This window comes from Sapajus apella, unplaced genomic scaffold, assembly GCF_009761245.1.
Source record: "Sapajus apella isolate SASKATOON/1434 unplaced genomic scaffold, GSC_monkey_1.0 scaffold14, whole genome shotgun sequence".
NCBI classification, from domain to species: domain Eukaryota; kingdom Metazoa; phylum Chordata; class Mammalia; order Primates; family Cebidae; genus Sapajus; species Sapajus apella.
In genome coordinates this window covers 26086045-26112193 of record NW_022436954.1, presented here as the reverse complement: position 1 = coordinate 26112193, position 26149 = coordinate 26086045, and the positions used below count along the sequence as shown (strand labels likewise).

At 36.3% G+C, this 26149-nt stretch overlaps 1 protein-coding gene across 9 annotated transcripts in view; it reads left to right on the top strand.

The window, feature by feature from the left end:
- The window catches only part of IFTAP (intraflagellar transport associated protein), a 99670-nt gene that overhangs the window by 16633 nt on the left and 56888 nt on the right, over nucleotides 1-26149 (top strand). For all 9 annotated transcript variants that reach the window (XR_004270172.1, XM_032282306.1, XM_032282307.1 and 6 more), the window contains 2 exons: nucleotides 21063-21217; nucleotides 23862-23928. Coding sequence is in view for 8 of the 9 variants with exons in the window: in XM_032282306.1 (XP_032138197.1) it covers nucleotides 21063-21217; nucleotides 23862-23928 (222 nt within the window). In the remaining variant the exon portion in view is untranslated. The remainder of the gene's footprint in view (nucleotides 1-21062; nucleotides 21218-23861; nucleotides 23929-26149) is intronic.

Here is a 26149-nt window from a genome sequence, read left to right as displayed (position 1 = left end):
GAAATTATTACTAGGGCATTTGTGACTGATGCCCTAATGTTACTGATGAGCGTTGTGTGATGGTATCAGAGCCACAGATCTTATAACTAAAAATGACTTGAGAAATCTTTTAGTATTATCCTTTTGTTTTTTAAGAAATCCAGATGCAAAGAGTGGAGGTTGTTAAAAGCCTATTTTAAAAAAGTTTGAAGAGAAATAGCATAGAATAGATTATGGAATTACACTGCACACTTCTGGATCCTGGGATTACCGCTTACTGGCCATGTGACCGTGGGAGGGGCAGTTTTTGAATAAAAGGGGAATAATAATAGTACTCCTCTCAAAGGTTGAGAAAGGTTAATTGAGATAATCCATGTGAAACTCCTGGTGTAGTGACTAAAACATGATAATTACTTACTGAATGTTAGGTATTGGTATTACTGTTGTGATGCTGCTGCTGCTGCTGCTGTTGTGGTTTCTCTAGAATGGAAACAACCCTTTAGACTGAATGTGATAAGGCCAAACCCATGTTGTGTTTTTCATTAGTTTCAAATTTCATTTGTTTCCCTCATTCAGTGATAGTGTTTATTAACTGAGCCAACATTTGACAGTTGGGTAATTTTACATGAAAACTGATTTGTGTTTTTGGGGGGGGATCCAGTGAGAAGATCTGTTTCTTCTCGTGCCAATATCAGCTAGAGCTCAGGAGCCCTTGCCCCATGTGCTGTTAGTTTGTCATGCTCTCTGGCACTCACACAATCTAAAAATGTCTGCTTACATTGTCTGCTTCATTCATTTCAGTGGCCCCCTAGGCATCTGTGTTGTTATCTTCCTTCTAGGTTCTGCTTCAGATTGCCATCGGCTTGCTCTCAACCTTGATCCTTTCTGGGTCATTGATCCACATTTTTGAGATTACTGGTTCTCTACCTAGCTACACATTAGACTCACCTGACTTGCTTTTAGAACATATTGACATCAGAGCCCACTCTAAAGCTCAGCTAGGATCAAGGAATTCGTATTTTATAAAACCTCCTCTGGTGCTTCTAATGTGTACCCAAGGGTGAGAACAGGGAGTGTCATAATCTCTGAGGTCATGACATTCTTAAAATACCTGACTTCATGATTTGTGTAATGATTCATGTGTCCTAAAGAAATGTAAAGGAAGGGTAGTAATTATAATGAAGAAAAGAAAAAGCGATTCTTACCTCGCTGGGTGCGGTGGCTCACACCTGTAATCCCAGCACTTTGGGAGATTGAGGCAGGTGGATCACCTGAGGTTGGGAGTTCGAGACCAGTCTGACCAAGACAGAGAAACCTCGTCTCTACTAAAAGTACAAAATAAGCCTGGTGTGGTGGTGCGTGCCTGTAATCCCAGCTACTGGAGAGGCTGAGGTAGGAGAACTACTTGAACCCAGGAGGGGGAGGTTGTGGTCAGCCAAGATCATGCCATTGAACTGCAGCCTGGGCAACAAAAGTGAAACTCCATCTCAAAAAAAAAAAAAAAGAAAAAGTGATTCTTATCTGTTTCTTTTATCAGGTGAGATAGAATATATCTGTTTTGTTTACACTTAAAAAACATAGATGTGGTGGTTTTTGTTTACACTTAATGGAAATGAAAAATTTAGGAACTGGTTATTAACTTTGGGGCTTCCTGTGAATGATTTGTTTTGACATGATATGTAGATCAAATCAATATTGAGAATGACCAAATTATTTTTTAGTCTATGAGCCTGGGTTTAGGAAGATACTTGCTTTGTTTGAGACTAATGATTTAGTTTGTGTTTTCTGGACCCAAACATAGCAGTATGAATGGCTGTGGTGGGGTGGTGGGAATAGGGGTAAGATTGGCAGAATTAATGAATTTTGGTATGCTAATGACATTTTGATAATTCACATTATTTTGGAAATTATTTGCAAGGCTGACTTTATTTTTGTATCCTATAAAAATAAAAACTTCTTGCAAGGACTTTGATATATTTAGGGGGCTATAATACATCTACTTTTGTGAAAAGGGGTCTTATTCTGCATTTAGATTCCAGTATGATCATTGCATGCTGAGAAAGAAACTGTTGCAGATGTGATAACTTCATTTTGGGTTCAGTTTTGGACCCCAAATTGAGCTGAAGTAAATGATGATCCAAGTTACGTAAACTGCATCTTCTAAGCACACTATTTTTTTTTTTTCCTTTCAAAATATCCCTAGGCTCTAGTGCACATTATAAACTAATGACCTGAAAAAATTCCTCTTAAAGCACAAACAGTTGTGAGTGTAAAAATGTGTCTTAAATCAGTAAGTGTCCTCTTTTTCCCTTGAAACATGTAAATACCTTCTGAGAAACCAGGACTTAGGAATGGGCTTAAGAGTTGAGTGATAGCCAGCAGAATTGATCAAGGTAAATGTGGTCAGTTCTGTTTAAGAAAGACATTAAAGCTATATTTCCAAAATTGCTGTTTCCTCTGCTCCTTTCCAGGCCATTCATTAGTCTCACTGTGTTTAGTTGTTTTATTGATATACACTGAGCCTTTTCTCTGTTAAAGTGGTTATCGCCATGCATACTTATGCACATTTCTTTAAAAGTTTGGTTTCTCAAGTCCATTACCATTTCCACTGATTGACTGATCTATTTATTTTTATAATAGTTATACACCAGAATGCTTATGGGATTCATTTTCTTTTCAAGAATGTTAAAACGGTCAGTAATCCCATTAAAAATATTTCCCTGGAAAAAATTAAATTATAGCCTTGTTGAAAGAAATTCTCATTACTGCCTCAGACTCTTGGAAAACAGTTGGAGACTTAATATTATAGCATAATTCTCACTACAGTACATTTATGTTGATCATGTTTTGTAGTTTTTTTCTTTTTTAAAGCAAGTAGGTTTTTATACTGTGGTACATGTTTGATGGTAAAGACAATGTTCTATCAAAATGTTTAAAGAGACATATTAATTATTAGTTTTAAACAGCCAATTATAAGTGAATTCTCAGTAGTATATTCAGTTCAGGAGGCTAAATCGAATTGTAAGATATGTATTCGGAAATAAGCATGCAGTTTTTTTTTTAATAATTGGTGAAGACATCGTTATATTATTGACATGGTGGATAAGGATAAGCAGCTAAGTTTTAATCTTTTGTATCTCAGCCTCTCTGTGAATGTAACCAATTTATAGGACTTTCTAGAATATCTGTTTAAAAGAAAAAAAGTCTTCTTTCTCCTTGCCTGTCATATTACTATCATTTTTTCTAGGTTATAAAAACATTGATATGAATACTTATATTTGATTTTTTATTAATTAATTCACTCATTCATTAATTCTGTGAGTGTCTTGTTATGGTTCAGATACCATTTTAGGTACTGAAGATGAAAAAGCAAATAAAATATAGTGTATGTTCTCAAACAGTCATAATTCATTGGTAGAGATAAATAAGCAAGCAGGAAATTAGACTAATGCATAAGTACCACAGTGGAGACTGAGAGCTTATAGGAGGGCCACCCAGCCTGTGGTTGGAGGAAGGGCAATAAAGTCTAGTCATCAGAGAGGCTGCTTGAGATGAGTCTGGGATAACTACTGAACCCAAACTTCCTTGGGCCTCAAGACATTAAGTAGAACTAGGAAAGTTTGACAGAAAAGAGCTGAAATTGAAAGATGTTAAAATGCCTCCGTTGGTGATGGTTCTTTGGGTCACGGTTGCATTGATTTTAGTACTGATATATCTTTACCTCCTTTAAACAATAAATCTTCAAGATGAATATGTAGTCTTGCTTTAGTAAGGTTTAGAGTTACTTCTAAACTGCTGAAAGAAAAAGACAATTTCTTTTAATTTCCTTGCACGCCAGGATTACCACATGATCCAATTTGGGAAGCATTTGCTTCCACCTTTTAGAGTGCTAATTACTGCTCATGTTGCTGTCACACAGAAATTGTATAATTAAGAAGTCAATGACTTAGGAATTGACATGAAATCTTTTCTACTTCATTTTATTACATATGGTAAATGTCGGGGATTACAATAGTTATTTCCAAATCTCTCTTTCTCTCTCTCTCCCTCTTGCATGCCTAGGATCCAGCTTTCCTAGTGATTCTAGAGTTTTTATATTGCCATGTAATAACAGCTTTTATTCACTGCTATATTTATCTACTTTAACCTGTTTTCTTCTGTGTGGATCAAAGATTTTATTTCAGGTTTTGATGTGTAATTTTGTTCATAGTTTTCTTTATGCTATTTTCATTTCACTTGCAATACTTTGTGCTTTTAGCATTTTATTGTTCTTTTAACATATCTTTGAAGAAAATTCCTGTCAACTCAACCTCACTTTTTCTCTTCATACTTGTTAATATTTGAATTGATTTTCCTATTAGGTAGAACATTGTGTGTCTGAATTTTCAGGACAAATGGCTATGCCTGTAGCTTTATAAATTGGTGGAGGGCTGACCTTTGATAGTTCCAAACTCTTGGAGTTTCAAAACCGTTGAATAGGTTTCATTTTTCTCAAATTTTAATAATATTGTATAACTATAGAGAAATTAATCTGTATTTACTTTATTCAAATTGAGTTATTTAAAGAGTGATGCCAGTGCTTTTCCAGCATTACAAATTTCATGAATGGTGTACTAGCCATATGATTTGTGATTCTATAGGCCTGTACTGTCCAACATAGTAGCTACTAGCAACATGCAACTATTAGTACTGGAAACGTGGCTAGCACCTCAGGAACTGAGTTTTAAATTTTAATTACCTTAAATTAATTTAAATTCATATATAAATAAATCATATTCAGTTCATTTATTAGAAAATTTTAAAAGGTGTTTGGGACAACTTGGGAAGGTGAATCCATTGTTTAAAATGTAAATTTTATGAAATCTAAGTACAGATACAGTATTTCTTTTTTTTTGTTTTTTTTTTTTTTTTTGAGACAGAGTTTTGCTCTTGTTACCCAGGCTGGAGTGCAATGGTGAGATCTCAGCTCACCGCAACCTCCGCCTCCTGGGTTCAAGCAATTCTCCCGCCTCAGCCTCCCGAGTACAGGCGCATGCCACCATGACTGGCTAATTTTTATAGTTTTAGTAGAGACGGGGTTTCGCCATGTTGACCAGGATGGTCTCGATCTCTTGACCTCGTGATCCACCCGCCTCGGCCTCCCAAAGTGCTGGGATTACAGGCATAAGCCACCACGCCCGGCCAGATACAGTATTTCTGATGAAAATTTACTATCTGAATTGAGACATGCCATAAGCATAAAACATACACTGGATTTTGGATGCTTGTGTAAAAATAGAATGTAAAATATCTCAATAATATTTTTATATTGACTATATTTGAAATGATAATATTTTAGAAAATTGATTTAAATAAAATATATTATTTAAATTAACTTTACTTTTTATTTGTATATATTTTTTTAACACGTCTACTTGAAAACTTAAAACCACATATGTAAGCAGCTCTACTCTAGACAAGTAGTTCTCAAACTTGGCTGAGTATCAGGAAGACTTTGATGATGGCAAACTTTTATAAAAGTCCAGATTTCCAGGATTTTGGTTTATTAATTGAAACTATAGCAAGGGGTCTAAAATTTTTATATTCTCAAGGCTCTATAGGTGATTCTGATGTACCACTAGTTTTGAGAACCACCGATTTAGGCTACAGTCTCAGAATGCAGTCTGTTAGAAAGCAGGACTGTCTATACTGCTTTAAAATACCAGATAATTGCTTAAAGTGTGTTTCTGTTTAAACTGTAGAGTTGACAGAGACTGTCTAGTGCTCTTTATTTTAGATTCACTTACGGATATATTCACTAAGTTTTTGTCTTGATAGCTTATTTAATTGCCACAATGATGTAAAGAATTAGCTCTTACTCTTCTGTTTTTATAGCTCGGGGAACTGAAAGTTATTGTAGATTAAGTAATTTGTCTGCGGTCAGGCCAAGGATTCAAACTCTAGACATCTGACCTTCCTCTGTACAATTATACCTATCTCACAGAAACATCTGGGATTGAGAGGTTATTAAAAAACAAGTTTAATATTACTACTGATAGCAGCTAACATTAAGTTCTAGGGATTAATGCTTAGCACTTCACATGCATCATCTCAATTAATCATTATAATGACCTAGTGAGTTTTTCCTTACATTTTAATTTTTATCATTATTTTTAACTTACAGTTGAGGAAACCAAGGCATAAAGTTAAGTAACTTGCTGTTATGGACTGTACTGTGTGTCTCCTAGATTTACATATTGGAGCCCTAATCCCCAATGTTGACTGTATTAGGAGATAAGGCCTTTAAAGAGATACTTAGGGTTAAGTGAGGTCATAAGGGTGGGCCCTAACCCAGTGTGACTGGTATCCTTAAAAGAAGAGATGGAGTTAGACTATGGGTCTAGTCAGTGTGATTTCAAAGCCCATACCCTGAACCACTTTGTTCTCTGCTTTCCACAGGGAATCAGCCAGTTTTTCTCAAGACCTGGGGTCATTGGTGTGTAGATAACATATGCCAACAGGAATGGATGTGCTACCTCAAAATACATTACCCTATCTTCTTTAGACTATCAGCTTCATGCAGCTGGCGTCTTGTGGGTTTTCACCACTGTTACACTAGTGTCTAAAGCAGTGCCTGGTGGTGCAGAATGTGTAGATACTTAAATATTGGTTGAATAAATGCAGTGAAAAGAAGAGAATACAGAATGACAGGCTGGCAGACAGGAGGGCCTCAGGTACAACCCTGAGGAACACTCACATTTAATGGATGGCACAGAAGAGAGAGGCTGCGAAGGAGTCTCTCATGATGCTCAAGTTTGGATTTCCATATACTATCTAACTGGGAACCATAGTAGAATTTTAAAACCAACAAGCAAAACCCAGTAACACACATTGCTCGTGATTTTGAAAGGTAGAGCAAAGAAGAAGGAGAGAAACATCTGGAGTCAGGGAGACTATCCTGGGGCTAAGCAGAATTACATTGCTGGAGGTCTGTATTAGGGTAGTGGGGGAGAAAATGAAAAGCAAAAGGGCCTAGGAGATGCTACCAGTGAAGGAATGACTGACAGCACTTAGTAACAGGTGACTGGCAGAGGATTAGGAAGAAGAAGGAGTCAAAGAAGAGTCACAAGTATTTTGCCTGGGAAATACTGAGGCCCACAGAGCCCAAGTGACTTCTTCAAAGTTACACAGTTCTCATTTCAAGAGCCTTTTATTATTATTATTTTCCTTATTGAGCACTTGTTCTGTCAAGAGCTTAGTATCTTGGGTTGGGATTTGGTTTATACTTCTAGACTGATAAATTTTGAGTTGTCATTTCAGCCAAAAGAATATCACTATTCATACTTGACAGTTTCTAACAAATGTAATTAAAAATGAAACTGGTGACAGCACATGAAACAACACATTTCTGAAGTTGACATATCATCTTGGTCCCCAAAGCTATTTTGAATTTGAACATTAGCAATGCATCTTTAAACTTCCATGAGGGTACAAAGAGAGGCTTTTCCCAATCCGAAGAATGAATTAAAAATCTGCTGTAGAAAAATACCACAGAGAAAAACATAGAAAGCAGCTGGCCCTCTTACCAATTTCAGAGCAGGAAAGGAATTTCAGTAGAGCATAAAAACAGCTTTCTCTCATAAAAGAAAACACAACAAGAAAAATAATCCTTACTATGTAGCCTTTTGCAGTTATTTTCTGTCGCGTATTAGATAGAGACCAGAGGGCTTAACATTGTTTTGATACCCTTGCAACTGGCAGATTGCCTGTCAGAGGAAGTTGGAAACGAACTGACCAGTTTTATGCTTCCAGGTGGCACTGAAGCCACATTTTCTGTGTTGTTATTATCAGTCATTTAATTCCCTGCTGAATATCGAGTGGTGTTTTTAATTCACAGGCCATTTGCAGTGCCTTTCTGTTTCCTTTTTTTCCCCCGTCAGCCAGGTTAAGAAAAAAAAGGCAACTGGGGAAGCGCTTTTGCAAAAGTGAATTTAACAGTAAAGAGAAGATAATTGAAAATAACACAGTAAATAGCAATAAGCTTATTTTAACTGAAGACATAGGCCATCAGGATAATGTTAACTCAAGAGAAATTTGCAGAAGACGTCATATAAAGACTTGCTAATAAAAGCAACTAGGAGTTGAGGAGAGATAGCATGGGGAGAAATGCCAGATATAGGTGATGGGGGAGGAAGGCAGCAAATCACACTGCCATGTGTGTACCTATGCAACAATCTTGCATGTTCTTCACATGTACCCCAACACCTAAAATGCAATTAAAAAAAAAAGCAACCAAGCAATTTAAAAAATTTATCTGGCACCCCAAGGGAGCAAGTAAGGCAGTGGTGTTATTTTAAAGCTTTTTATTAGAACTAAAGCAGATTTACAAGAAAAAAACTAACAAGCCCATTCAAAAGTGGGCAAAGGATATGAACAGACACTTCTTAAAAGAAGACATACGTGAGGCCAACAAACATATGAAAAAATGCTCATCATCACTGGTCATCAGAGAAATGCAAATCAAAACTACACTGAGATAGCATCTCACGCCGGTTAGAATGGCGATCATTAAAAAATCTGGAGACAGCAGATGCTGGAGAGGATGTGGAGAAATAGGAACACTTTTGCACTGTTGGTGGGAGTGTAAATTGGTTCAACCATTGTGGAAGACAGTGTGGCGATTCCTCAAGGACATAGAAATAGAAATTCCATTTGACCCAGCAATCCCATTACTGGGTATATATCCAAAGGATTACAAATCATTCTACTATAAGGACACATGTACACGAATGTTCATTGCAGCACTGTTTACAATAGCAAAGACCTGGAACCAACCCAAATGCCCATTGACGATAGACTGGATAGGGAAAATGTGGCACATATACACCATGGAATATTATGCAGCCATCAAAAACGATGAGTTTGGGTCCTTTGTGGGGACATGGATGAACCTGGAAACCATCATTCTCAGCAAACTGACAGAGGAGCAGAAGATCAAATACCACATGTTCTCACTCATAGGCGGTTGTTGAACGATGAGAGCACATGGACACAGGGAGGGGAGCACTACACACTGGGGTCAGTTGGGGGGAAATAGGGGAGGGACGGTGGGGGGTGGGAAGCTGGGGAGAGATAGCAAGGGGAGAAATGCCAGATGTAGGTGATGGGGAGGAAAGCAGCAAATCACACTGCCACGTGTGTTCCTATGCAACAATTTTGCATGTTCTTCACATGTACCCCAAAACCTAAAATGCAATAAAATAAATAAATGGGAAAAAAAAAAAATAAAAAAAAAATAAAAAAAAAAAGCTTTTTATTGATGTGTTTTTTAGTATTGCCAAAAAGAATAAAAGAGTAAGAAAAATGTTGATAGTTTTAAATTGATCAAAAATTCAGTAACTATGTGTATATAATCTCTTTATCACAACATAACATCAAATATCAATAGAACACTGAAGGAAAAAAATTATTGACCGAAGTTTACTAATTTACAGCAGAATCCTGTGGAAGAAACAACATCAGCAGCATTAACCTGTTTTTTTCTCTTTGAGGGAACATCTGCAAGCTGTAATTAAGCAATTTTCATTTGTTTCTCTATTTCTTTTGTCATCACTAAATCAGTACACTTAGGGAACAAATTGACAAATTATGAAACACAAAAAAATTGCTGGTGCAGTTGCAGAAGGAAATTTCCCCTTTCAAATTATGACAGATTTTGAGCTGATTGAGCCATTTTGTTTTAGATATATTAGCATAAACCTTTAGCTGAAGTTGTTATCATTCATATTCATTTCAACATGAATATTTGGTCCATAGATAATCATTTGTTTTTTGTGTCTGCTGTAGTTTACATGTAATGGGATAAGGAAAGAAAATGTATTTAAATGTGCATGACAATTTGAATAGTAATCATTAAATTTATTTTTGGCAGTATTTTTAACGTACAGTATTTTGTAACAATAAATATCTTTTCTAATATGCTTTCTCAGTGAAGACATGAGAATTAAAAAATTTTTTTCCTACAAATAAAAGCATCATTTTCTTTGATTCTTTGATTTACTTGAAAAGATACGCATCTTTTAAATTTATTTATCTTTAATATATTTAGTGTGTACATATGAATTAGAGAGTTGAACTTTTGTAGGCAAATGGGATTTTAATTTTACAAAACAAAGAAACTACTAATAGCTACATAAACCTTTAAAGTGGTCATTGTCAATCTTTAAATAGGCAATTTAAACAATATTAAGTGGGTGCATATTTGTTTTATATGCATTTCTCTTTAACTTGAGACATTATTTTTACTTTTTATTGCTAATTGTATCATTACTTGAAGGAAAATGGTAAATTGTTCCACTCGAAACTGAGGTGGTCATACGACTGTGTCCTTTGATTCAATTGAATGGGCATGTTTCAGATCTGAAGGATTTTAGCAAAATGTTCTTTTAGCCATGAAACAATAATATTTTCTTTGAAATGGTCAGCTAAACCCAAAGGGATACAAACAGGAAACTTTATTTTAACCAAACCCTTATATGAAAATCAAACCACAATCTGTCTTAGTATGTGATTTTTAGTGTCTTTTTTCCTTGATTTGGATTCGTTCCAGAGGAGATAGATTTAAGTGATGCCCATCAGCTCACTCTTCTTGCAGTTTGTTGCATCTTTAGCACAGAGAGGAATCATTATACCATGTTCATGTGTTTTCCAGACTTAACTTGCCTTTTGCATTCGATTTTGTTGTGTATGAACCACTGTGTAGAAAATTGGTGTTGTAGGGAGTCATCTAATTCTGAGTGTTGGGGTTAGTTCCTAATTATAATGTCAATCCAGATCTTCTTGCTAATGTTGAGGTCATTTCAGTATTGATGGTTCCTACTGTGTTTTAAGCATTGAGCTAGAATCTGGGAATACTCAGATGAACAAAACAGGGTCCCTGCCCTAGAGGAAGTCATCCGCTGACATGTCATTACTATTTATTGCAATCTGCTTATAAAGGATTGTGTGATTCCCAAATGCTCTAAATGTGTGAAGGCAGAATAGCAATCTATATGTTTATAGACCGTATAGCTAGAGATTGATTTGGTAAGGCAATAATAACTATTTGCATAGTGTTGATAAAAATCATATCCAGAATATTGCCATTGGTTTTGGCTCTCAACTTTAGATTGAATAAACACTCTATGAATTAAGAAAAGAATAATAAGACTGATTAGAACAGTGGATGTTCAGACTTTTCCTTCTAACTTCTTCCAGCATAGCTGAGTTAAAGAGGTTGCCTTAAGTAGACGCAACTTTGTGCAGTTAGGCAATAGGGCATGATCTTAGGGTGAAGGAAAATCTTTTAGGTTGCAAATATTTAGTTATATAAATAATTTACTATACTGTTTTTATAGTTCTAGTTTTGTTATGGGAAGGGCCAGTATAATGGGAAGGGACACTTCTATCCTTGGATTCAGAAGACCTGAATATCAGTCTAGGTATATACTAATTTCTTGAGACCACTGGCCTGTCACTTACTCTCTGAGTCTGTAAACCAGGGTTAATCCTGCCTGTTTGGTATGTCTTAAATGGTTATGGTGATTATCAGATGAAATATAAATGAAAGTATTTGGTAAATTTTAAAGACTTACTCAAGTGTAAAGTTTTATGATTAGGGCTTCTATTTCTCCAATATGAAAAACATCAAGGTTAAATATGAAAGGAATCTTGAATGTATATATAAAAAATATAAAATATTGTCTACAGTATTAGTTATTTATACACCATTTCTTGAAGTAGTTAAAACCAACTATGTATAGTACATATTGTATTGTGTATGTGTACATGGTATATTGTATGGTATAGGAGTACAGTTCAGGGAATGATCCTACACTGGCCTCTGGTGGATAGACTCAATACTAGGTCTACACATAATCATCAGGAAAATGTATTTACATGATTTGACCAAAGATAAAGTATCAAATTCTTCTTTTTAATTATCATTGTTAGATTTTACTTCATGGAATATTTACTTGGGAATTTTGCCTTGCCTTGTGTAAAGCTTGCCTGGAAAGTACTCATTAAAATGCAGCTTCCTAGGGATCTTGCCCCAAGTTTCAGTAGTTCTACTAGTGTGCAGCTCAGGAACTTTGACTTTCAGACCAGCTTTGAGAAAATACCCTAAATGAAATCAAGGAGAGGTTTAGGGAGATATATGAATTTTTCAACATTTTTTGCTCATTTTTGTATATATTACATTTTTTCTCTGAATAAGGTCTATGGCTTTCATGAAATTGTGACACTCCCCACCCCACTCAAAGCATAAGAACAATTATTTTACTTTATTGATATTTTAGTTTAATATACCATTGTATATTATTTAAAAGGCATTTTGACAGTGAAAAAGTGTGATGGGTTATAGAAATAATTTTACTGTGATCTTGCTGATTACTGATACAGAGGCTAGGTTATTATAGCTTACAGAATTTTAGGGTGGGTTTGGTTCGGCACATGTTCTGTCCCAAGTCTGAAGAATTATAGTGCATGTGTCTATAGGTCAAAGCTACTCTATCACAGGGAAATGTCCTTGCTACTTCTGTCTATTGCTGCCAGAACTATGTTCTTTGTGAGTGTTTTGCCACTAGCAAGTGCACAGACAAGAGTCTGGGGAGACCACACAGTCTGTGGAGGCATCTCATTGCCTGTACTTTCAGGAAATGCCCCTCCAATAATTTCGCTGTTTCTGGTAACTTTTCTGTTGTATATTTCATACACAAAGGTACTTGGTAGTTTTAAAGAGTTACACAAGAGTAGAATTTTATGATTAGGGTAATTATTTGTGATGTAAAAGAGGGACGTCAAAATTAAATATTAAGAGAATCTTGACATAGAAAAAATGTATAATTATATATATGTGTATATGTATGGCTGTGTGTGTATATATATATATATATATTTTTTTTTTTTTCTTTTCCCTCTTCTTCATTATTTCCAGGAAAGACTTTTCAAGAAGGAAGAAGATGCATGTAGGTATTCTCCCTAGACTGAGGAGCAGAAACTTGGTTGGAAAAAATGCTTTTTTGCCTCTACAAATAAAAGTATATTTTTTAGTTTTTTTTTTTTTGTTGTTCATAGTAGAAAAATTAGAAAATACTCAGAGGCACCAACACCCACATACCCATGCACACACTCACACCCACACACACAGCAAAACAGAAAACATGCTCTTTCTATAGCAGTAGAATTTTTAGCTACTCTATGACCACCAGAATAAAGATTATATCTCATTCTTCCTTAGCTATTTGACTAGTTTGTTCCAATGAGATGTGAAGGGAACTGGTATGTGCAACTTCTGGGTCATATCCTTAAAGACATGTGCGCTATATTCTTTTTATCCTTTTCCTCCTGGCTGGAAATTGGCAATCACTAGAATAACTCCTTTAGACCCAGACATGGAGGCCACGTGCTCAGGATGATAGAACACTCCAGCAGCCTGAATTCCTGGGGCGTTTCACGGAACAAAGCCTACCCACCTGTCCTAAACTGTTACATGAGAGAGAATTAAATTCTTGTTTGAGCTGCTCCATTTTTTGTGCTTCCTTGATATGGTAGCTGAAATCAGCCTTAGCTAGTTACAGAGAAGTGAGGTATGTGCTATCTTCTTCCCTTTCTTCATCCTCTTGCTTGGAACAAGGATGTGGGGGTGTGTCCTCCTGGACCATATGGAGAAGGTTGGTGCTCTAGTCATGTCAGAGTAGAAAGATAGTAGCCTGAGTTAGATGATTTTGTGGAGCAGAACAATCATATTATCTTTGGATTATCTATATCTCTTACTGTTATATGAGCAAGAAATAAACTTCCATTTTGTTTAAGCTGTTGCTACTTTAGGCATCTTTTTTTATGTAGGCAAACTTATAGGCAGTTAACTAATAAAGCCATAATCTCTTGTCCTATAGATAAACCATGGTTTGTGCATCCTTTCTGAATTTTTCTATGTTTATTAACATGTATATATATATTCAGTTAGTAGTTAAGAACATGGAAGTTGGAGACAACCAGGATTTGAAGCTAAACTCCATTACTTTCTAACTAGGTGGTCTCGGGAAACTTACTTAACATTTCTGAGCTTCAGTTTTATCATATGTAAAATAGATATAATAACTTCTACCTCATAGACTTTTTATTAGGATGAAATAAAAGATACATTAAAATGCACATACATATGTTTATTTATATTTATATTACCTGAATTATTTTAAGGGCTCAACCTAACATTTTCATTCATTTATATATTCAGCAAATTTATTATAATTATTTTATAAAAGTGGGCTCATACTATACATAATTTTTGTAACTTGCTTTTTTTCCCTCACTCTACAGATAAGAAGTAACTTGCTTTTTCATGTAACATTGTATTATGAATACCTCATAGCAATAAGTATTATTTACCAGTGTTTTGATGACTTCCTCGTATTCAATTGTATGGATATTTGTTTAGCCATTCTCTTTTTGTTGGACATTTGAATTATTTCTAATTTTTGGCTATTATAAATGATGCTACATTACACACTCTCATTCATTTGATAAATATTTGTTGACTATCTATCATGTGCTAAATGTCACTCACAAAAGTGAACAAAAGACATAAAGATCATTACCTTCAGAGAATTTGTCTTCTAGAAAGGGGAACTGAAATTTGTATTCTAGAAGTGGGGAGAACAACCAGAGCACAGTATAGGGAATCATGAGTGCTGGCAGGAGGATGTAGGGTTGCAATTTTATATAGGATAATATGGGAAGGTAAAATTTGGATAAAGTTGGAATGAGATGAGTCTGCAGATATTTGAGGCACAGGGAACAGTGAATGCAGAGGCCAGGTCATACAATGCCTGCCCAGCCGAGGAACAGCAAGGAGGCCAGTGTGGCTGGAGCTGCATGAGCAAAGGTGAAAGGAGTGGAAGCTGAGGCTAGAGGGCATGGAGGTAGGGAAAAATTGGGCATGGACAGCCTTGTAGGTCCTTGCAAGGGTTCTGTCCTTTGTTTATTTATTTATTTATTTTGCTACCAGAGTCTTTGCAGCCTTCTTATTTATGGCCGTTGTATACATTTTTATCCATGGAAATGCTGGTTCAAAGATCTGCAAAAATATATATCCTCGATTAAATAAAAATGTTCAAGGGAATAGATCAGACAATTTTGGCTTTGAAGTGAAATCTTTGTCCACGTACTTAATCATTTCTTTTCGATACATTCTTAAACATGGAAATGTGAGTGGAAAGATATGTAAAATGTTGTGTCTTTGAGTGAGTAAAAATTTTAAGGGACTAAGATTATATGTTTCTTGTAGGCAGAGGCCATGTCATACAATTTTCTTGACTCCTCCTCCAGCCTAGCAGAGTGTTAAGCACATAGTAAACCCACAGTGTAGAACTTCCTGATTGAAGGGTTGAATGTCAATCTGTATTTCAGTTTTAATTGTTACCCATCCTTTGGAGGGAGAAAGAATATTTTACCTTACAGAAACTGTAAGTTCCTAACATGAGATCCCTGCTCTCCTTAGGCATACATTTTAGTGGGAATCGACAGGCAATGAACAATTTAGGAAGGTAATTTCAGATTATTTCATGTAAATTTGAAGAAAACAGGCCATGGGATAGAGAGTGGCCAGATTCTATGACTCTGATGGTACAGCAGAGATAAGGTGATTAGAGATTTATAGCCTCAATGAGCATCAGCATTTCTTCCATTGGGTATGGAGGGAAGTTAAACTGCATAGCTACCCTGTGGTTTTATTTCGTCATGTTGTGGGGCAGCATGGAATTGGATTAGTCCTTGGATGACAGTCCTTGGGTCAAACTCAGTATTATGATTAAGGTGCTACAAAATGTGGAAATACTCCAGATGTCCATCAACTGGTGAATGGAAAAATAAAATGTGGCATTATTCATACAATGGACCATTATTTGACAATAAAAAGGGAAGTACTAATACATACTCCTGCAGATGAACTTCATTAATGTTATGCTAAAGGAAGGAAGTCAGGTGTGAAAGACCACATATCGTATGATTCCACTGATATGGAATGCCTACAAGAGACAAATACATAGCAACAAAAAGTAGATTAGTGGATGCCTGTGGTTGGGAGTAGGAACGGGGAGTGACTGCAAATGGGCTCCAGGCACCTTTTTGGGGTGATTTAATGACCTAAAAGTGGAATTGTGTTGATGGTGGTATAACTGTGTATACTTCCTAAAAGTCAATGAACTGTACACTTAAAATGACTGAGTTTTGTGGTGTGTAAATTACACCTCAATAAAGCTGTGGGGAAGTGGAGGTATTGCTCATGGTTACTTAGATCCTCCTATGTGTTCTTGTGATCCTGGGTTTGACTCAAGAACTAGGAGCATCCTGCTTGTCTATAAATATTACCTATTAAGAAAATAAATCAATTGTACATAGATGTGTAAGTTTAGCCTAGAAAAGGGCTGTGGCACAAAAACAAACTTGGATGTAGCAAATTCTACCCTGTGTTGACATTGTTATCAGCAGCTGTTGCTCTGTTAGGAATTCTGGAGCTGTAAGAGGCAATGCTCAAATACGCTGCATCTGTTCCCAGTGTGGGCCACTTCTTTTGTGATCTTGATTAGGTCGATCGGGAAGGTAAGCTCATTTTATGGAATGGGTATGTGTGGCCTCTCTGTACCAAACTGTAATCCACTCAACAGGTTGCCAGCATGCTGTATTTACACCCACCATCCCAGAGTTTGTTTTAAAAAAGTTATCTAGGGCATGCCAAATTATATGTAAAAGTATAGTACAGATTGCAGTGGAAAGATAAGGTGATGATTCTGTGATATCTGGAGAGAGGAAACATAACTAGTTGGATATTGCCTCTATTTCTGTTCTGTAAACACAAAACAGAACTCACTTGTGAACTCTTCTTTTCTGAATCTCTTCTGTTCCCATCACCGCCACAGAGCTGAAGCTCCCTTTACTTCTCACCTGGGTTACTGTGGTAGCTCCACACTTTCTTGTCTCTAGTACCTGAACCACTTTGATCCATTCTATCTATTTTTCTTCTTAGAGTACAGTTCTAATTTTGACTCTTCAAGATGTAGGTCAAGTACAGAGTTTTTGTCAGGCCCTCTAAATATACCCCTTCCATGTGTCCCCAAATCTTCCTGGAATAACCAGTGATTCTTCCTTAGGCCTTGTTCATTCTCACCTTGAGGGCTTCGCTCATGGAATTTTCTCTTTGTAAAATGACCACTTCACAATGCTCACCTGTTGAAATTGTAGCTGTCTTTCAAAGACCAGCTCCGATGCCCTAGTCCTATGTGAAGCCTTTGTGATTCTCCGAAATCAATTATTACTCTACCTTTCTTTGTCTTTGTATCTCCCTTATATCATCTGCCACTGGTGCCTTCTCTTTTGGTGGTTTGCATATATGGCTTAACTTCCTAGTTTGCAAACTCTGTAAGGACAACAAGGACTGGGTCTTACCCATCTTTATCACCTTGCACATAGTTGATGGCCAGAATATAACTTTCGGATTGAATGAGCTCCATAACTCAAACTTCACACAGAACTTTTTTCTGTCTGAAAATAAGCTTCCAGAAACATTATAATCTTTTTATATTTTTCTCTCTGTAAGTGCCTAACACTGGACATTTCAAAAATGTCAACTTGCTGCTGTTGTGTCCCTCATCTGGGGCTTTTCACACACATTTTTCCAGGCCAGCAATGTGCATTTGTGCCTTGGCAGGTTGATGGCTATGACTGTGAATAATGAGTCAATTATCATCCTGCCTCGGGGAAAGCACAGTTATTCCTGACTGGCCAGACTGAAGTAATCCTCTCCTCCCCGTGCCCTTTCAAATGAGGAACATAAAACAGTTGGAATTCAGAGCACTGCAAAGGGAATTTAGACAAAGCATTTGCCTGCTGAATTTAGCTTCTTTGGATTTATTCTGATTTATGATTGATTGGTTTTTAAATTGCTTATTTAGTTCTAACGACTATCGCTCCAGGGGAGGCCAGATACCAAGGAGCACATGATCAAGAAGCAGTGGCGTGAAGTAGTTTGGCTGGACAAATCAAGACGAAACATTATCGTCCAGAGAAACATTGCTCTAGGCAAGGAGTATAATGCAAAAATCACTCCCTGACTTTCAGAGTACCCAACCTTGTTATAAGCATGATTGCTTATCCCCTATTCTCTTTGCAGAAAGCTTTTTGCAATTGCCTGGTGTTGCACGGAATTGTCCCCCCCATGAATTTTTCTTTCCTTCTAGCAATATATTCAATCCTTCTTCTCAACTGAGAACATGCTCTTGATTTATATTGCTATTGACCAGGGTGTAGAAGAACAGACACTCCGAGGTTGCTGGCAGATTTGGTTGTGAATTCTAATGTTGGTTGTGCTAATCTGTGAAAATTCTCCTGCAAGTGTGATAATGCTTCTCATTGCATGGGCACTAGTTTGGCTTTGGTACAGATTAATTTGAATTTTTAAAAAACTTTCTTTCAAAATTGAGTTCTTAAAAAATAATCACTTTTATCTGGAAGATGTATAATCAATATGTGGTTAGTGTTTAATTTATCAAGACATCAAAAGTTTCAACCTTTTCAAGGTGTGTAACCTTTTTCTTTGGTCTGAAATTAGACCCTATAGCCGTAGTGGGGGCCTTGTAAGGGAGATCTGTTGGAAGCTTGTCTGTTTGGTATCAAAAGGAAATTGAAATTCCATTGCTTCAGAATAATGAAACCTCGAAAAACCTTTGGAAAAAACTTTTTGTCTCATCTGTATTGAAGTTTTGACTTAGAAATGCCCAAAGAAACGCTTTTTCAGGTCTCAATAACCTACTTGTTCTCTGAAATATTGCTGTTAGATTTCTAAACCATATTATGTCTGACACTTATTTCAAAGCAAGAAACATTAGGGATAAGATGAAAGGGTGGAAAAGGACTCTGATGAAAAACAGAAACTGAAGAAGATGACATGAACACTTGGGTGGCACATTTGGATTGCACCAGGATCACTATGGGGAGCAGCATCTGGCGCTCTAATCAGGCTTTCAGCCACTCCAGATTCTGGGCTGTGTCAGCATCTGCCATTTTGACGTTATCGTGTTGAAAAAGAACTTTTTTCCTGTTTCATTGTGCCAAGATATTTATTATTTGCTGGATTTTAAAAACAACAATAAAAGCCTTTAGAAGGAGCACTTCTGGGCCTTTGAAGGGATATAGCATATATTCTTATGAAACCAACTTTGAAGTTTAGAAAGGAACCTTAAACTGTAGCTTTCGTCAGAGAGTGAACAAGTTCTTTTCTGCATCATCCCATCTTTTAAAAAGGAAAACTTTGTGTTTATGAAAGGAGAAATTTTAAAAGAGTAGATGAGAATTTTTGTTAGATCTGATATCGCAACAATAGTTCCACATCAGCATCAGAAGCTGGGACTTCATTATACTCTGCTCTTTACTTCAAAGAAGTTTCATCTGGTTACCTGTCACGTAACCTGGGAGTTTTTATCGGAAATAGCAAAGTACACTGAGTGATTGTGAGAGCAAACAGAACTTGTCCTTGTAGAACATCTTTTATTTTCAGACAGTGCTGTGCTTTTCAAGTATTTAAGTCAATAGATGATTACAATAGTGTTGTGCTGGGTACATGGTATTTTCTTAGTAATTACTAGGTTTAGGTTATATTTCTTTTAAACTATAAGCAGAGAAAACTGAAACTGTTTCACTTTTTATTAGAACAGAGCACTGGCATGGCAGTAGCCACAGGAAGTCTGCTTTCCTTTTAACATTGATGAAGTTTGAGGAACCCTTTCATCCCTCAGTTAACTCCTGTTTCGAAGTGTCTCCGTGCCTATCTTGCTCTACTCTGCTACCACTGCTTATTGCCCTAGGACTGATTCAGGACCTCTCTGCGACTGTAAAAGAGGAAGAAGTCAAGGAGACTAAGTCCTCAGACCATTTCTTCCTCATCTCATCTTGTATAGGGCTGGTTACTCCGGCATATTCTTAGCAATCTTCCCCATACTTTGCTCAGCACCTCCCACAACAGCCAAGGTTAGGTGCTTCACACCAGAATTTCCAAGGATTTATTGAGGCAAGAGGCATGGGCCACCTCTCCTCTAATAGCTAGTTAGAAGTCATTGGTGCTGGTACAGTAGGCAGTAGTAGAGAGCTGGCCAGAGCTGGTGTTATTTATGGATTTGACTTTTTATTGTTATTATTATTTTATTTTACTTTAAGTTCTGGGGTACATGTACAGGTCTTGCAGGATTGTTACATATGTATACACATGCCATGGCGGTTTGCTGCTTGCATCCCCCCATCACCTACATTAGATATTTCTCCTATTGTTATCCCTCCCCAATCTCCTCACTGCCTGTTATCCCTCCCCTAACCCCCCATCCCCCAACAGACACCAGTGTGTGATGTTCCCCTTCCTGTGTCCATGTGTTCTCATTGTTCAACGCCCACTTATGAGTAAGAACATGCAGTGTTTAGTTTTCTGTTCTTGTGTCAGTTTGCTGAGAATGATGTTTTCCAGATTCACCCATGTCTCTGCAAAAGACATGAACTCATCCTATTTTATGGCTGCATAGTATTCCACGGTGTATTTGCGCCACGTTTTCTTTGTCCAGTCTATCTTTGATGGGCATTTTAAACTGTGCCTCAGTGAACATATGTGTGCATGTGTCTTTATAATAGAATGAATTATAATCCTTTGGGTATACATCCAGTAATGGGATTGCTGAGTGAAATGGCATTTCTATTTCTAGATCCTTGCAGAATCACCACACTGTCTTCCACAATGGTTGAACTAATTTACACTCCCACTAGCAGTGTAAAAGTGTTCCCATTTCTCCATATCCTCTCCAGCATCTATTGTCTCCAGATTTTTTAATGATCATCATTCTAACTGGCGTGAGATGGTATCTCAATGTGCTTGAGATACCAAGAGTGCTTAATGCCTCAAACGTTCAGTGTGTAGAGTTCTTTGAAAAGTATTCTTTTTTATTGGAAGGAACTTTCTCAATATACACAAAATAAACCAGACTGGGTGTTGTGGATGTTTTCTAATAGTGCATAACTTCTTATTTCAGAGGATCATGTGTCTAAAAGGGGAGTGTTTGAAACTGACTCTTCAGAAAACATATTTATCTCAGCAAAAGTTACTCATAAAAATGAAGCAAATGACTACCATCTTAGAAATAAAACCATCTTTCTTCGTACATCATCACAATGTTTGGAAAAACAGGTAATACAACATAGTACATTTATAGAAACAATCTGAGGAGAAAATAATTCTTCATGAATTAAAAAAAAGAGACTCTAATAAAAACTAGACAGTTATTAGATCTGTAACTCCTAATTCTAGAAGGAGTGCCATTGGGGCACTTTATTGAAAGTCATCATTGCATGTATTTCATGATTTTGACAGCTATTGTTTATGATGATAACTGGTTATCTCCAATTTTTGTTAAAAAGTTCTTAAGGATCTGCCATCTATAAATTATTGAAATTACTTCTTTTAGCTTGTCTTATTCTATTTGGGACAAAAGAGTTCCTTTCTATAATTCTCTGTGTAAAATGGAACTTCTTTCACCCATCCTAGATTTCTCTCTTTCAAACTCAATGTAGAATTGGAAATCTTGTTTTTTTCTAAGATTTGGTCAATGAATGTTAGATACTCTTTTTTTAATCTTGAAGACTTTATAGACTCTTCACTTTCTCCTCAGCTATGGTTTTTAATTATCAAGGAATTATAGTGGAAGCTGTTCTACTTTTTAAGCTGTTTGAGTTTCTAATTTCTGCCTCATCATGTCTTCCTTGCAGTATTGTGGACTGAATTGTATATTGTGGTGTTGTTTTTGTTTTTGTTTTTTTTACAAGGGAACAAAAATCTCTGTGTTAGAAATATGTTTATATACAGCAGATGCCTATAATTCTTTATTTCCAGAACTTGCTTCCAGAGAGATAATTGTGGGATATGAATTTTTTTTTCCCTAGAGGATTCACTCTTTACTGGCAATGATTGACCATTGGGAATATATTATATAGAGAGTCTTTAACTAGCGTGTGAGAAACAAAGAATGGTTGAATGACACTGTTTTCTAATAACTTGAAAATGTTGTGTTATAATACTCTGATTTGTTCATCAGATGTTTATTGGGATGGGATAGGAGTAGGGAGTATTCCTATTTGACTCAAGAGAAGACTGAGGTTAAGTAGTCTATTATAGATTATACCGTGGATGAGTCTGCAGGACAGAAGTAGAATCAGGGCTCCTGAAACCTATTCCCTGACCTCCGCCATGGCTTACTGAATTTGGTCTGTTATGCTTAGCTAATTAACAAAAACTGGAAAGGGAGTTATGTCATCTGAAGGGCTACAAGATCAGCTTCTTTATTTTCAGTTGTTTCATTTTTCCATCAATATGTCATGGGTGAAGGCCAAAAACTATTTTTTCAGATTGTGATGGCTGAAGGCCAAAAAGTTGGCAGTTCTTTTCAAGGTGATCTGAATTGGGCAGAAAAGGTGAAGGTAAGGCATGATTCAGTTTCCTTGGCAAGAATTAAAAGCATAACAAACAAACTAAAAACACAGGACTCATTTACTCTGCCTTATACAAAGTTGAAGAATTCAACAGATTTTGTGCTTACAAGTTATTTATTATTATTATTATTATTAATTGGTGTTTGAATATCTTAAACTGTTCTTGGTCAGCTGGGTTCTAGATCTTTTTTCCTTAAAGTTTAATAAATGAAAGGGGTGCTTTGATAGAGAAACATGACTCCAGTCCCCCTTAGCATACACCACTAAGTAAATAACAGTATAATATGAGAGAATTTGAAATTTTAGTAGTGAAATCATTGTATGGAAGATAAATTTTTGCCTTCACTTGGATGCCAGACAATAACTGCAGGTATGTACTTAAAAGCAATGGAAGTACCATTTAAAATTCCTATGTAATAGCTATGGTCTCACAAGTAGAGCTGGGGGAAGAAAAGATCCAGCCTGTCTTTTGAATTCCAATGAAATGCAAATTTGTAATTTTATGGTATTTTGTTATGCACATGTTTAGGTCATGAGCATAAAAGGCATTGCAAACTTATTCCTTTACTAGGTCTCATTCCTGCCAGTGGTGAGATCATTTTCTTATTTACACTCTTTGATATTCACTTGAGATGAATTAGTTCATGTCTAAATGTTACCATTTTGTTAATCTAAAATGTCTCATTGTCAGCTTGCAGTGGAAAGCAGTATTCCATGTGGAAAGTTTTTCATTGAAATGCTGCTATTGTGTCTGTAAAGGTCATTTGCTCTGCTTTTTACCTTTGAAGTGATTTTCAGTTTTATTTGCTCGAAAGAGAGAACACTTGATTTTTTGCCCTGCTCACCTCTCTTGTAATTTTGTTTTGAATGAACCTTTCTCTCCTGCTTTCTTTAGTTTCTTCTCTCTGGCTCTTCAGAGTGCTATAAGAAAGCACACTGTTCTGACGGTAGCCAGAGCCACCACTACCATTTGCTTGAGAGGCAAAAACAATAAAATGAAAACAAAACCCAGAAACACTGTTTTCAACTGTCATGGTGGTGGTAGGTATTCTGGGATAGAATCTGGAACAAAGTCCCCTTTAAAAAACTCTTAGACTGCTTTTTTCCCTTTCAGTGGAGAGGTCCAACTATGGTGCCTACAAAATCCAGGCCAGCTTTCAAATTTACTGCTTCTTTCAGATGTCTCTTGGGAAAGCACAGTGAACACAAAAGCTGGGACTCAAGAGTTAATGAGAAAAGTGGATTCAGCTGCTCAGTTAGGTGTTGTGGAAGTGGGTTCATTGACTTCATTGCATTTTTTTTTAGGTCTATTCTGCTTTAAAATAATGTTAATTCTTTTTTTCTAGGTAGACAATTTCCTAGATTTAGAAGTCTTGGACATGGATGAAGAGATTAAACCCCAAATGAGCCAGGGTATGCTTTCTATTTCTTTTCTTTTTTCTTTCTTTCTTTTTTTTTTTTGCTTAATAATTGTTTATTCTTTATATATATATATATATATATATATATATATATATATATATTTTATTGCACTTTAGGTTCTGAGGTACATGTGAAGAACATGCAGGATTGTTGCATAGGTACACACATGGCAATGTGGTTTGCTGCCTCCATCCCTATCACCTATATGTGGCATTACTCCCCATGTTATCCCTCCCCAATTCCCTACTCCCTACTGTCCCTCCCCTAGTCCCCACCAACAGACCTCACTGTGTGATGCTCCCCTCCCTGTGTCCATGTGTTCTCATTGTTCAACACCTGCCTATGAGTGAGAACATGTGGTGTTTGATTTTCTGTTCTTGTGTCAGTTCACTGAGAATGATGGTTTCCAGGTTAATCCATGTCCCTACAAAGGACATGAACTCATCATTTTCTATGGCGGCATAGTATTCCATGGTGTATATGTGCCACATTTTCCCTATCCAGTCTATTATCGATGGGCATTTGGGTTGGTTCCAAGTCTTTGCTATTGTAAACAGTGCTGCAATGAACATACGTGTGCATATGTGTTTACAATAGAATGATTTAAAATCCTTTGGATATATACCCAGTAATGGGATTGCTGGGTCAAATGGAATTTCTATTTCTAGGTTCTTGAGGAATCACCACACTGTCTTCCACAATGGTTGAACTAATTTACACTCCCACCAACAATGTAAAAGTATTCCTATTTCTCCACATCCTCTCCAGCATCTGTTGTCTCCAGATTTTTCAATCATTGCTATTCTAACTGGCATGAGATGGTATCTCAATGTAGTTTTGATTTGCATTTCTCTAATGACCAGTGATGATGAGCATTTTTTCATATGTTTCTTGGCCTCATATATATCTTCTTTTGAAAAGTGTCTGTTCATATCCTTTGCCCACTTTTGAATGGGTTTGTTTTTTTCTTGTAAATCTATTTTAGTTCTTTGTAAATTCTGGATATTAGCCCTTTGTTAGATGGGTAGATTGCAAAAATTTTTTCCCATTCTGTTGGTTCCTGGTTCACTCTAATGATTGTTTCTTTTGCTGTGCAGGAGCTTGGAGTTTAATTAGATCCCATATGTCTATTTTGGCTTTTGCTGCCAATGCTTTTGGTGTTTTAGTCATGAAATCCTTTCCTGTGCCTATGTCCTGAATGGTTTTGCCTAGGTTTTCTTCTAGGGTTTTTTATGGTGTTAGGTCTTCTGTTTAAGTCTTCAATCTATCTAGAGTTAATTTTAGTGTAAAGTGTCAGGAAGGGTTCCAGTTTCTGCTTTCTACACATGGCTAGCCAGTTTTCCCAGTCCCATTTATTGAACAGGGAATCCTTTACCCATTGCTTGTTTTTGTCAGGTTTGTCAAAGATCTTTCTAGAAACTACAAATAAGGCTTTAGGTAGCTTTCCTTTTTCGGCAATTCTTACCTCCACCTCTCCTGAGATAGGAAAAACTAAAATTGTGAGCTATTTTTTTCAATAACAGAAATTTCAGCCAAAAGGTCAAAGCCTTTTGAAGATAGTGAAACCTTTGGTCTTAAAAGAAATAAAAGTGTGCCCTTCCCCTTAATAATTCATCACAGGATTGATGCTTAGGTAATTGTCTCAAGTGTAGCCATTGTAAGTCAACTCTTTATTTCCTAGAAGTACAGTCTTGTAAATTGCGATTATTTTTGAGAGACACAAAAACTATCTGTTAATCATAAAAATCATGACAATATCAGAATTTATCACAAAAATTAAGGCAGTCTTGCCTTATATTAAAGGTTACTGAGGCTGCACCAAGTTTCAGTGGACTTGAGTGAACTAATGTCAAGACCTTCCCACATGTAGAATAACATGGAAAGCCTAGGCTGAAAATCTGCCCAGGCTTCAGTGAGCTATTCTAAAGAAAGGAAAAGAAAATCCATTTTTTCCTGTTAAAAATATTTATTAAATATGTAAATTAAACCCTTAATACTAAAGATATATTGTAAATGTTTCTTCTGAGGCATTTTTCCACATTGGCTGAATTGAAAAAGGCTTCATGCTAGTCTGTTGATGTTTATATAGAAGAAAACTTCTTCCTTTCTGGCTAACATTTCTGGACAGGCATAGGTATTCTTTGTTTCTCAAAGGACATTTGAAATATGTTCAAAATCAGGAGTTTTTTTTTTTTCACTCATTCCTGATTTA